Raw genomic sequence first — 13751 nt, forward strand, 5'->3', positions numbered from 1 at the left:
CTGTCCCTTCCAGATTGAGTTCAGTTCAGTTCTAGGATGGTTGCAATGCAGACCATCTTTTAGAGACTGCCGACCACTGTGAACTTCCACCGTCTCGTCTCTTTTCTCTCCATCAAGCTCCAGCTCCGTAAAGGTACAGTAAATGCAGAAATAATGTAAATGCAAGCTTCTCGACAATGATTTGATTGACTAGCATATGTACTGTAATATTGTATACTGCAGACCAGTAATTTAATCATAGTTTTTGACCCAGAGCTCATTTGGTGGATTTCCTTAATCCGATGACTGTATGGATTATTGCTCTCTCTTCCTCCTCATGGGCCCTACTCATAAATCTTCTCCTCTCCTCTTCCTGCAGCACCCCATGTGTCCATGAGGTTCTTTCTCCTCTCCTCTCAGTGGGCATAATGCAGACCTTCATCTGAGCCCACCACCCCATCCAATCCCACACCCCTACCTCTCCCCCCCATCTCCCCTCCCCGTACCCTCTTCCCGGCTCCATCATGACCAGTCTGAAGCGTTCCCAGACCGAGCGCTCGGTCGGCGGCTCGGTGCCCGCCACCGACGAGTTCTATACCCGGCGCCTGCGACTGCCCAATGGAGGGGCGCCGCCACCCCGCAGCGAGAGCGCCCACATCTCCTCCTCTTCTACCACAGGCACCAACCCTGGCGTCCCCAAGATGGGGGTTCGCGCCCGGGTGGCTGACTGGCCCCCAAGGAAAGACGGGGGAGGAGGAGGTGTTTGGCATATCACCGTGGAAACGGACTCACCCAGCTCCACCACCACCAGCTCTTCAGGATCAGGAAGTGGAGAAAGAGAAAGAGTCGGAGGAGGAGGCGGTGGAGGGGGAGGAGGAGGCGGGATGTCAGCCGTCACGGCCCACAGCAATCTGTCAGCCAAGCTGGGCCACCTGATCAGCCCGCAGGACTCATCCATGCTGCGCAACATCCACAACACCCTGAAGAGCAAGATGCAGAGCAAAGGGAAGGACAATCGCTTCCTGTCACCAGATGGCTATCTGGGCTCACCTCGCAAAGGCATGAGGCGCATCCGCCAGCGCAGTAACAGTGATATCACCATCAGCGAGCTGGATGGGGATGGCAGCGAGGGCTGGTCCTTCTCCGGTTGGACACCCATGCACCGCGAGTATGGCAGCACTTCCTCTATAGATAAACACGGGGTGTCAGGAGAGAGCTTCTTTGACATGCTAAAGGGCTACCAGTCCTCTGAGGCCCCTGATCAACGAAGCCCGGCTCCAGAGAGGCTGGGCGAGCTCCTTACCGTGGCCCCCATCAAACAGGCTGCCCTGGACTTGCCTGACGGACCCCTGGGTCCGGCCAGAGGCAGCCCCGCCAGCCGCCTGAAGGAGCGAGAGAAGCACTTGAAGAGGAGGTCAAAGTCTGAGACGGGCGGAGAGTCAATATTCCGCAAGCTGCGCAGCGTGAAGGTGGAGGGGGACTCGTCCCGGGCTGGCTCAGACGCAGAGGATGGGGGGAAAGGGGACGAGAGCGGCCCCCCTCCCAAACCCTGGGTGTGCCAGAAAGGCTTTGCCCACTTTGACGTCCAGTCTCTGCTCTTTGACCTTAACGAGGCCGTACACAGCCGGCAGTCGGGGGGCAAGCGCAAGAACACCACTACCGGCGCCTCTGCTGCCGCCGCTGCTTCCGCTTCGGCCACTTCCTCCCTCTCCTCCAATCAGAGCGGAGTGTACGGGTCACCCTGTGGCTCGCAAGAGGAGCTGAGCACCAAGGAGGGGACAGGAGGAGGACACGGCACCAATCCTGCCCTGGACCCTGGTGACGACAAGAGCAATGACCTGGTGCTCAGCTGCCCCTGCTTCAGGAACGAGGTCGGTGGAGAGGGTGAGAGGAGCATCTGTCCTTCCAAACAGGTAGGTTTTGGGCAAGAATATGATTATTACTGTATCTTTATGATAAATAGCTTTTTGCATAGATCACTACAAAGGCTAATATTGTATTATAAAGTTTTTCTGAAGATCCAATAGTGATAATATGGCTGAATCTGGCACCTTTACCCTTGTAACTCTTCCTTGTCTTCTGTCCTCCAGCAGGGCAGCATAGGCAGCGGTGGGAGCTCAAGCAGTTCTTCAGGCAGCACAGAGGAAGGACCCCTGGAGGCCACCCTCACCACCCACTTCACCAATGCCGGCGTGGCCGTGTTGGAGGCCCCCAAGGACGGGCAGGGCCAGCATGCCGACAGGGCCAAGCGATACATAGTGGAACATGTTGACCTCGGCGCCTATTACTATCGCAAGTACTTTTACCTCAGAGGTGAGCAAACCGTGATGGTATGGCAGCATTAGATAGGTGGTTCTCAACCTTAAGGGGTCGTGGCATGACTTAAGGAATGTCGAATGTCCTTCCTCATGTCCTTTCCATCCCTCCGCCCTCGGTTCTCTCCCTTTCCGTAACTCTTCCTCCTCTCTCTCCCACTTCCTCCTTCTCTCTCTCCCCCCTCCAATCCCATCCCGCCTCTCCCCCAGAGCACTGGAACTACCTGGGGATGGATGAGACCCTGGGCCCAGTGGCAGTGAGTCTGAGGAGGGAGAAGTTGGACGAGCACAAGGAGCACGGCCAGCAGTACAACTACAGGGTCATCTTCAGAACTAGCGAGGTACACCACCATGGACATTTTTTTCCATTGTTGCTGCCTTTTAGATATCTGTCCATTCACTAAGATATATTCACAACTGTTGACGATGGAGCCATGAATGCTCAGTGATGCTCAGACGTGTGTCAGTATTTACACTCCGCACTGGCTGTTGTCACCGAGAGGCCATTATGAGTTCAAATGGCATGGGCGGTAGCATGAAGGATCTCCGCCCGACTTTGCTTACTGAGAATGCCGTTCGACAGAGACATTATAAAAGCTTTATCTCAAGGTTGTCAAATGTGCCTTCCACAAGACCTTAGATGCCGCCCCCTCCTCTCCTCTGCTCCACCTGAGATCGTTACATGTTGTATTTCATTAGGAGCTCCTCTTCCCTACGCTCAAGCTGCAGTCTGCAGTGAGAAGAAATCTTTCATGAATCCCTCTAGCCCTTGCCGCCATCTCCTCCTATAGACACACTTCTAAGCTCCAGAGAAGCATGTCCTCATCCCCTGAGCAGAACGCCCACCCCGCCATCTTTGTCAGCCTACGTCTGTGAAGGACTGAGCTGTGCCATTTCCCAGCTAAAAGAGACTAAAATAACGCCAAAGGTATTTGAGTGTAGAGGAAAAAAGCACCGCTCTCGTATAGAAGCGCCCCATAAGTAATAACCGTTCCAATCTCTGGGGATGACACATGGCCTAGTGTGCTGTTTTTTTCCCTCTCTATCCCCCCCCCCCCCCTCTCCCTCTCTAATTGCTATTTTGAGAGCAGGGAGCTGGGCAGGTATGTGTGTGGGAGTGAGTGGGATGCAATGACGTTGGCGAGAATAGTCCAGTGTCTACAGAGGACAGCCATTGTCTCTCTCTCCTCTCTTCACCAGCTGGAGCGCTTCTCTCCTTCAGTTTGTTTAACCCAGAGGGTGTAGCCACCGACAGTGGGCTTACTGCACACTATGTGAAGACACACAAAACACAGACGCTTATCAGCGACCCACAAGAGCCATGGGACCACTACAGATATTCAGCTGTGTTTATTTTCTCTTGTTAGATATACAGGTCCCGGTCCTTCTACAGTCCTCCTGATTTATTCATTGAAGTCCTCCTTGAGTTTGTTTTAGCCTGAAGCCTAAGAGTCTCCATAGTGGAAGCTGTGCAGTAGCAGTAGCAGTAGCAGTAGCAGTAGCGGCGGCACAGCCCACACACATTCTGTTCTGATCACTGTGTGACCGTGCTTCTGCTGTACTTGGTGTGATTATGTGCTCTAAAGATAAAAACGCACTGGGCAGATTGTTCCAGCCTCTTCAAAATGGAGAATCCCTTTTTGTCACAGTGTTTTGATTTGCTCTGAATCAACGCAAAAATAAAAAAAAAACGACAATACTTAGGAACAGAGTGCTGGCGATCCACCTCAAGCAAGCACCTAGCAGCACTGGAATGGACATCATAGCAAAAAACACTGGGATGAACAATGTTTTTTAGATAAGTGGCTGTGGCGTGATTTAAGGAATGCAGAAAAAGATGTGATAACATAATAAGAAACATTGGGATGAACAATGTTTTTTCCCATGTTGTCCATTTCAGTGCTGCTAGGTGCTTGCATAACAGGAATTATAGGTCATCATCATCATCAACAATTATCTCCTTAAATCCTTTCAATGGCTGGTTTGGCCCCAAGCTCACCAATACCAGCTTGAATTCTGCTTGTTAAATCTATCAGGCAATTGCCAACTCCTGCTGAGGTAGACACAATAAGGCATACTACCTCAAACTGCTCCTGACCATTGGCCAAAATGTCACATTTTAATTGACTACCGGCAACTTTCCTTAAAATCTTCCATATGATGGCTGTCCATGGCTGGTGTTAGATCATGATGAGATGTGATTGCTAGCAGAAACAGAATGCAGGCAGACAGCAGACTCCAGTATAATGCTAATGATTATAACCTTCGGCCTCTATTTGTTCTTTTATCATTACATTTGTAATGTAATTGTATTGTTACGTAACAGACTTGAGACATAGACCATTTTCACATTTGCATAACTTGTTACTGATTGGCCCAAAGCGTGACTGCATCATTCATGTTTAATGTTGCCTTGTTTCATTTTTGTATTTTTTTTATTTTCACTATTTAAAATGACTATATGCAGCTTACATTGTGTAATTTGAAATAAATGTCCTTTCTGTTCTTTTCCACTGGTGGTATTGTTGGACTGCTTTCAGCTTGCCCGTTGTTTCCACAATATCACCGCAACAACGACAATACGTTTTTCTTATCTGAACTTGAAAAATCAGTTGCAGCCCAAATCCTTGCATTTCCTCTTCTCCCGTTCTTTCTCCCCTGCCTCTCCAGCTGAACACCCTGCGTGGGGCCATCCTGGAGGACGTGGTGCCCTCCACCTCTAAGCACGGTCTGGCTCGAGGCCTGCCCCTCAAAGAAGTGCTGGAGTACCTGGTGCCCGAGCTCAACGCCCACTGCCTGCGTCTGGCACTCAACACACCCAAAGTCACAGAGCAGCTGATGAAGCTGGACGAGCAGGGGGTGAGGAGACGAGATGAGAACTGAGGAAAAAAAGAGAAGGAGAGAGAGAAACGTTCATTTGATTGTTTATATTTGAAGAATTGATTCCTGAACTGCTATATACAGTACAGGCAGTTATTTTCATTTTGTGCTTCATTAATTTTATAAGAGTAGGTGTCTCCTTTTCCAAAAGGCGGATGTCTCATCATGTATTTTTTTTATTTATGCTTAATCATTCAGACTCACTTACGGACTATTACTGTACGTGGACATTTAAGTGGAGAAACACACACCTGCAAAGCGTGTCACACTCACACACGCAATGCAAACACAATAATACACACACACGCCACAGAAAAACAAACACTTTGATACTGCTGCCCGGTGCTGCAATCATCAAAACCTGAACTCTCTGAAAATGTCAACATGATTTCTCTGTAAAATGGCAACGCAATCACTCCAGTACAACCCAAGGTGGTTATTCTTAAAATGCCAACATGAGTTCTCCATGAAATGTCAACAGGATTTCTCTGACATGATTTCTTACCCAGTAATATCCTTCTGCCCCCCCGCACCCCACCTCACCACCACCCTTTTTTCATCCCACCCACGTGTCTTCTCTCCATAGCTGAGCTTCCAGCTGAAGGTGGGGGTGATGTACTGCATGGCGGGCCAGAGCAGCGAGGAGGAGATGTACAACAACGAATCGGCCGGCCCAGCGCTGGAGGAGTTCCTCCATCTGCTGGGGGAGAGGGTCAGGCTCAAAGGCTTCACCAAGTACCGCGCTCAGCTGGACACCAAGAGTATGTACATACATCATATGCACATATACACAGAAAAAAGTTGTCTTAGTACAGTGGGAATAGCATTCAGACTATCTTACACTGACATTGAAACCAATACCAATCAGCCAGGGTGGCCCACAGCAGTAGGAGAAACACAGATTCACACACACAAAGTAGGAATTCTTATTGATTAAAGTAGTCTTGAGTTCAGTTGCCCAACAAGCATTTGATGGACGGCGGCATGCAGGAGGTCAAGACCAACACCGTAGGTTTACATGACACGCTGGTTCAACATCAACCCACAGGTTTGAAACATTGGTGCAGGCCGTATCGACATCTATTCAACGTCAAACTGTTTGTAGGGAACCTTCAATGGGGTCTGATTTTGCTCAGAATGTGTTTTAAAAAAAATGTGAAAGGCTGTGAATTCTCTTGACCAAGTATGAAAACATCTTAACTTTGTAATCCTCTGTCTTTCTCTGTCTCTGTCATAGCCAAGATTGCAGTCCATTTTATCTCCTCTCTCTCTCTCTCTCTCTCTCTCTCTCTCTCTGTGTCCCTCTTGCTGTCTCTTATGTAATCTTGTTTTAGCTATTTTACTCCATCCAAGCCCCATCAATTAAATCATCGCCCATAATGCTGTTTGAGACAACACTCCCAGCATTTCTTTTTATTCTAAAGTCTCCCCAGTCACCTGTTGCGGGAAGTGCAGTACAGTTAAATGTTTAGTGGCCTTTTATTAAATTAAATACAGCCATCCCAGACATTCCCTACAGAATGAGTGTAATTAATTGAGTTAATCTAGGTTAAGTACGGGCTTTTAAACACCCTGCGACTGTTTCGGTCTCTGAACAGAGCACATCGACAGACTGTGGAATTGGTTGTTAGTGCGCAGCGGATGCTGTGGCTCTCTTTAGGGCCAGAGTCTGTTAAGAGCTAATGGAACAATGGGACCATCTGATCAGCATTTTGCAGCAGAGGACGAGAAGAAACAACAGACTAGCCCTGGCAGAATTGTAGATATCGAGGGAGAGAGAAAGAGATGGCGGCTTGCACAGACAGCTGATGAGAGAGAAATGCCTGACACAAAGAGAGAGATGGAGAGAGAGAGAGAGAAAGAGAGAGAGAGAGCGAGGCTGGGCAGAACATATCTGAGAACAAGTGCCAAAATTGAGTCAGCTCCAGCAGCAGGCACTAGACACTGGTTTCTGGCCATAAACGATGCAAGCAATCGTGTGGAAATAATATGATGCACTGAGAATCACTCTTTGCATGTAGAATTAACTTCATCTTTACTGTACCAGAGATGATTTCCAGTTCATGTGACAGAAATGTTTTTTGATTTTATTCTTATTTTGCTTTCTCTATATCTATTCTCTATATCTCTTTCAAATCCTTCTGTACACAGGACTCTGTTATAAATGAAAACATTCTTCTTCTTCAAGTCAAATCAAATCATATGTGATGTCTCCCTTCCAGCCGACTCAACGGGCACCCACTCCCTGTACACCACTTACAAGGATTATGAGATCATGTTCCATGTGTCCACCATGCTGCCCTACACGCCCAACAACAAACAGCAGGTATGTTAATAGAACAACGATTCATCGTTTAAACAAAATCCACCATAACATTTAAATTGTGTCACTCCACTCGCCACTGATCGACAGTAAAGTTTAGGTTTGTGTACATGAGAAGTTGTTTCTTTTTTTCTAAATGATCGAAGCAAGAGTGTCATCTGTGTTGGAATAGAGCAATATTTTTGATTTGCTTTATTGACGGTGAACAGTAAACTGACTTTGTGGACAGTGTGACTACATTTTTCCTGATATATTGGTGCATTCTCTGGCCTAGAACTGTTAGCAATACTGTGATAAAAAGCTCTCTTGGGTGTGTAAGCTCAGCAGCACCAAGACATATTGTTTGTTTACATCATACATTAGCCTTGGTTCTTTTATTTCAGCTTCGGGAGAAACATACACATTTATAAACACTGATTACCCAGGCCAGGGTTGTCATAAAAACACGTGAATTTATTTTTAAGGTGGAATTTGCCATTGAAATGTCTCAATTACTTTCTTGATGTGTTGGTAAAGAGTTCATCCTGTCTGTCTGTGTGCTTTCCCAGTTGCTGCGGAAGCGGCACATAGGGAACGACATCGTCACCATTGTGTTCCAGGAACCCGGGGCGCAGCCCTTCACCCCCAAGAACATTCGCTCCCACTTCCAGCATGTCTTCGTGGTGGTGCGCACGCACAACCCCTGCTCCGACAATACCTCCTACAGGTGAGACACACTACCACCACGTATACGCACCTGTTGACGCATGCACACACACACACAGATGCACACAATACACAGAGCCCAACTGATGAGTTCGAGGCCATAGTACAAGCAGTTGGTGACATTTTGAGAAAATCTAGATGTAGTTTTGCTCTCAATTTTGAGCAAATTATTTTTTACCCCATTAGTCATTTCCCATCACTGCTGAAACAAATTTGCCCCTCTCAAAATGTGTTCATCTGTCATTGCCTTTATAATGACCTCATTCGAGGCAGCATGCATGTTTCTTTTCAGCATAGAGTAGGCTGTGGGTGTCCAGAGCCCTTTCAGGACTGCTCACGATTTATTACCACATTGTCAGAGATGTGCGAGATAAAATCCAACGAGCCAGCCCAGAGCCATTGTAAAGGAATAATGAACATGCTGCTTTTCTTCCCAAGTTTCCTCCAAAAACCTGTTTAGCTGTGAAGGACTTTTCACTCGCTGTTTATGCCTGTCGCTGTCCTGTTATCTACTCTCTTTTTCTGTCACACTCTCTTATCTTTCTCTCTCTCTCACTCTCACTCACTCTCCCTCTAATGGGTGTTTTAATTGCTGTCGGAGCGCATTGTGTGCAAGGTCTTAATTGTCCCCCATGGGGCTACTTCGTTACTGAGCAACCACACACACAAACACACACACACACACAAACGGATGGTCCTGCCAAGTGGATCATTATTACAGCACATGCACGCATACATACACAAACACAGCCACATGCACATGCGCGTGCAAATAGAGGGTCCTGCCAAGTGGATCATCATTACAGCTGTGAGTCCATTAATCCTTTCTCCTTCAGCCATAACTCATTACTCGTCTTAAAGAGTCAACAGTCTTAACTGAATTCCCAGCCTTGTGCTTGGGTTTCTGGGTCCTCTCTGTACCTCTGTCTACTTTGGGGTTTGATCTCTTCAGCTGAACTTAACACAGTACTCTTCAACAGCTAATGCAACTGGTGACTACCTGCACCCTACACTGTTCAAACATTACTTGACATACTGTGTCCCTTTCCTGTAAATTGACTGAATGACTTTTCAATGCATTATTGGAGTATCTGCAGGTCCTTAAAAGTCGGAAAAAGTCTTAAAATATATTATCTAAATTTAAGGCCTTAGAAAGGACTGAAATGTCCTAAATACAGTCTTTTCACCATACAATGACCAGTTTCTTTTGTGCTACATGTCCACTCTTTTATTAGTACAGATAGGGTTAGTTGTACAATATGCAGAACATGTTTCATTCATTGTATCTGCTTTACTAGACATTGTTGGACTTTTATTTTTTTAAATTGGTCTTAAATTCAATTCCAGGTAACATTAAAAAGGTGTTAAAAGATGGGGGCCATGGTGTGCCAGCATAACAAATAGGATAATCCAGCATCAAACATAGAAAGGCAATCTGGGTTAAGTGGGTGTGCCTGCTGTTGCACAGTGCAGAGGGTTTTTCCCAGTGACCGCCAGACAGTTGCAACACAGAGGCAGTAAGATCCATATCAGATATGCTGCAGGAGGCCGCTGACCAGTTCCACGCCTGGCAAATCTCCTCTGAAATATCTTTGACCCTGTGCAAAATATTGATGAGAGGAATATGCCTATTGATTTCATCCCATAGAGAGCGCAATTCTTGCACAATTTGTGCATACGCCTACACCATGGCCCCCATATCAAAAAGTATTTGGCTTTCTGAAACCTGCAGATACCTTAATTATGTCTCCTAATTCTAAATTGATTGACCTTCCAGTGCATTATGTCTCTTTCTTCCCCCCCTTTGAATTTCATGAATGTTTACTTGTTCTGCTGTTGTTCGGTAAGTCACTCTCAGTATGTAGGCTGCTTTATGTGCGTGTTTTTAGATTTGAGTGGTGCTTACCAATAGTGTCGGACTTGTTTTCCGGCTGCTTTCAGGATTAAGCTTAGACTTAGACTTGTTGACTTTGAATGGTATTTTATTTGATATTTTTGCAAAAGCACAGGTGTTTTGTTGAAGCCAAACAAAAAAAGATTAGTAATGGTGTGTGTAAACCTGTTAAGGTCTTTAATGCGTTTGATCACTGTGTGTGCCTGTTTGTAGTTAGCCTACGGTCTCCTGTGGTTTTTATTGGCTGCTGTAGCTGCAACGCTATTAGGTTGCAGGGCCAACACTGTGCACTGATATTATCTTTAACTGAGCATAATTGCCTGTTAATTCCAACTACTTAGGAAACCTGCCTCATAAAATACAGTCTTAACGGCTGCTTTCAAATAGATGTTGACATGACATCCAGTAATCTTTGCAGTGCTCTAAACTCTTGGGCTTTTCTTAAAGGAATACCTTGCCATTGTGCCATTGTCACCAGACACTTGTCACATGGTGAAAGAGGAATTTTTACATTTGTCCTTTAGTTTCCTTCAAATGGTTTGTTAGTATTGTTGTATTGCAGTGGTTGATCTTGAGAAAAACACTTTTTGTTGTCTAATGATACTGAGGTAATAAATCATGCTTGATGATGATCACATGATGATCACATAATTCCTAATCCCAACCATAATCTTACCTCAACCCTAAATCTTTGTTTAAGATTATGTTTGGGGCATTTTTCCCTTAATTTGATAGTTCACAGTGGAGAGAGACAGGAAAGATTGGGAGAGAGAGAAGGGCCGGATTGGAACCCAGGATGTTGTGGTCACATGGGACGTGCCTTGGCCAGTGGAGCCACCGGGACGCCCTACCCAACCCCAATTAAAATCAAACCCTAAGCGTAATATAAACCTTTTCTGCTGTGAGGACCGGCAGAATTGTATTTACAAGCCGTTTACTGGTAATCATACTGTAATTTTGAGGACTGCTGGTTGTCGCAAGTGGAATGAAACCTGTTATACACACACACACACACACACACACACACACCCACCCCTCTGAGCCGCCTACTCCATAGGTATTGACATGTTCTTTTTCTTGCCCTGGCTCAGTGGGCAGCGGGTCGTGGATGCTGGGAGAGCGGAGCTGCCCACACATCGGATATTTATAAGACCACAAATCACTGAAACCACAGGAATGCGTTCTTTCTTTTCTACTGCCAAGCCTCCTGCCACGAGGGTCACACAGCAGCCATACAGCTCAGCCAGCCCCACTGCACTGCATCTCTCTCTCTCTCTCCCTCTCTCTCTCTCCACACTCACTCTGTCTTTCTCTCTCGCCCTTTTTTCTCAATCACTTTTTTCTCTCGCTCGCTCTGCCTTGTTCTCTCCCTGACTTTCCCTACCTCTACCTCTCTCCCCCTCTCTTTTGCCTGTCCTCTGAGTCACAGGTCTTTGGTAGACTGATTCATGGGTGGTTGAGATCAGCGCAAGTGCTTTTAGAGCGCCGATGTAATGTATTGAGTGATGTGTTGAGTGACGGAAAAGAATAAAAATAAAAGGTCACATTTTATATTAATCATCCCGTTCAGCCTGCTTATAGCCACTTGAGCTATTCCTCTCCTAATCCTGCATGATTCATTTATCAGCTATACAAATACAGGCGAATATTGCTTTGTGGCCTTGTGACTTGCTTCGTGGCTGTCAGTTTGAAAAATAGGATTTTTCAGAGATCATTCATTGGTCAGATTTAACGCCAGTAACACCTTGTTGGAACAAGGGTAATGATAAGTTGGCTGCACGCCAAAAGCTAGTTAAAGGATAATTCCAGTTATTTTCAACCTGAGCGTTTTCCCAGGTTGAAAATAACCAGAATTTTCCTTTAAGACCATAAGCATTAAAATGAAACTTGACACTTGACTCAGTTCTATTCCACACTACCATAATAGCTACAGGGAAACTTATTTTAGCATGTTCGGATGCCCCACCGCCCATACACCTCCACACACCTCCACACTCCCCCTCCTCCCCCTGCTTTCAGCTAGAGAATTCAGCTACTTCCAGTTTCTTGGTCTCGCTGTTGTAATACATCATGAAAGTTCATGCGCCACTTTGGGGAAATGTAAACAAAAACTGGAAACACTAGTTGCAGCTGGAGACATCTCCAAGGCAATTTCAACCACAGAAACGGCGTTTCCTCTCTTACCTCTGTCTGTCACAAACAAGGAAATGTGGGAAATGAGGTGTCAACAATTTGACGATTAGTTGAACACCACGCACGTCTCCGTTGATGACAGGGTGTCTCGGAGATATGTTTAGAAATATGTGGGCAACATATTGACTTTAGTTGCTTATTAGACGAAGCTATTAAGCCCTCTAAGTGTCAACACATGCGTGTCAGCAGGGAAGTGTGTGGGGTGAGGGCTCTGACCTCCAGCGCTGCGCTGTCAGCTGGCAATTATTACCTGAGAGAGCGTCTGTAATTGAGCTCATTTAGTCATTAGCATGAAGAGGTTGAGACCGGGGCAGCCGGCCTGTGCACAGACACACAGCTCAGTCGGTCAAATGCAAGGCCAGAGGAGCACAATAGGTGCTCTGTGTTAGCTAGCTGCTATAAACTAAGACATGAGACCGAGACGGAGCGGGCTGTAAGTCTACTGGTCCCTCATTACAGGAAATGTTGTTTTTTCTTTCTCTCTTTCTCCTCTGCACTTCTCCATCTTTCTTCACTATACCTGTGAGTGCAGTTTGCACACACACAGGCACACATACACACTTCTCTTTTTCATTTGACCTCCCACAACCACTCCCCTTTTCCACTGTCCTTCCATTCCCCTGTCCTTTCAAAGTCTCCCACGCACTCATCTCTTTGTTTCAGCCATATTTTCCTCTTCTCTCACTCGACTTTTTTTCTGAGACTTTGGGCAGACGGATTTGAATAGCAGCCTCCTCTCCTCCTCCTCCTCCTCCTCCTCCTCCTCCTCCTCCTCCACTCCCCTCCCTCCTTGCCATGGCCGTCCAGCTGAGTTCCTGACATACCAGACAGGGCAAGCAGCCTCAGATGGCCATTCCAGGGGCTTAATGAAAGGAAAAAGGAGACGAAGAGAAAGGAGAGATGGAGAGGGAGGGAAAGAGGGAGGTGAAACTGATCTTAACGTTAGAAGGAAGAGGCACACCGAGCACACATAGTCTCCACGCCGCAGTACTTTCTTTAATAAATGTCATCAACCAACATTTTGACAGATGTCTTTGTTATGGTAACGAAACGGACTCCTCTGTTTGCGTTACCCCAACAAGGACATGGAAGACTAATTTAAGCGGAGAATGCAGAAACCAGAGCTGTTTTGTTGGTAAGAGGAGAGAGGTAGAAACTGGGACTAAGTCTACCTCCCTCACCACTTTCCCAATGTTTTTCCCCTCTAAATGTTTTTCTCTTGGTCCTGAGATATGATACACCAGGCCAAGGTTTTGTCTTTGCCCTGCGTTCCTATGAGCAAACTGCATGGCTTTAAATCTCAAACCATTCCTCTGTCACGGAATCTGGCAGCACTTTTTTCACTTTTTATTTCAGTTGTTAATGATACAAATAGTACAAGCTTTGGACTTGACATGATGACTTGATTTACTGTGTAATAAAACTCTGAATCTAGGCCCCAGGATCCTGAATCGGAACCATT

At 46.4% G+C, this 13751-nt stretch overlaps 1 protein-coding gene across 1 annotated transcript in view; it reads left to right on the top strand.

Annotated features, from left to right (window-relative positions):
* Nucleotides 1-503: 503 nt before the first annotated feature.
* The window catches only part of sipa1l1 (signal-induced proliferation-associated 1 like 1), a 31152-nt gene continuing 17904 nt past the window's right edge, over nucleotides 504-13751 (top strand). The window contains exons 1-7 of the mRNA XM_078289847.1: nucleotides 504-1892; nucleotides 2073-2292; nucleotides 2505-2635; nucleotides 4965-5153; nucleotides 5761-5935; nucleotides 7397-7500; nucleotides 8046-8203. Of these exons, the coding sequence (XP_078145973.1) occupies nucleotides 504-1892; nucleotides 2073-2292; nucleotides 2505-2635; nucleotides 4965-5153; nucleotides 5761-5935; nucleotides 7397-7500; nucleotides 8046-8203 (2366 nt within the window). The remainder of the gene's footprint in view (nucleotides 1893-2072; nucleotides 2293-2504; nucleotides 2636-4964; nucleotides 5154-5760; nucleotides 5936-7396; nucleotides 7501-8045; nucleotides 8204-13751) is intronic.

This window comes from Centroberyx gerrardi, chromosome 18, assembly GCF_048128805.1.
Source record: "Centroberyx gerrardi isolate f3 chromosome 18, fCenGer3.hap1.cur.20231027, whole genome shotgun sequence".
In the NCBI taxonomy this organism is placed as follows: Eukaryota; Metazoa; Chordata; class Actinopteri; order Beryciformes; family Berycidae; genus Centroberyx; species Centroberyx gerrardi.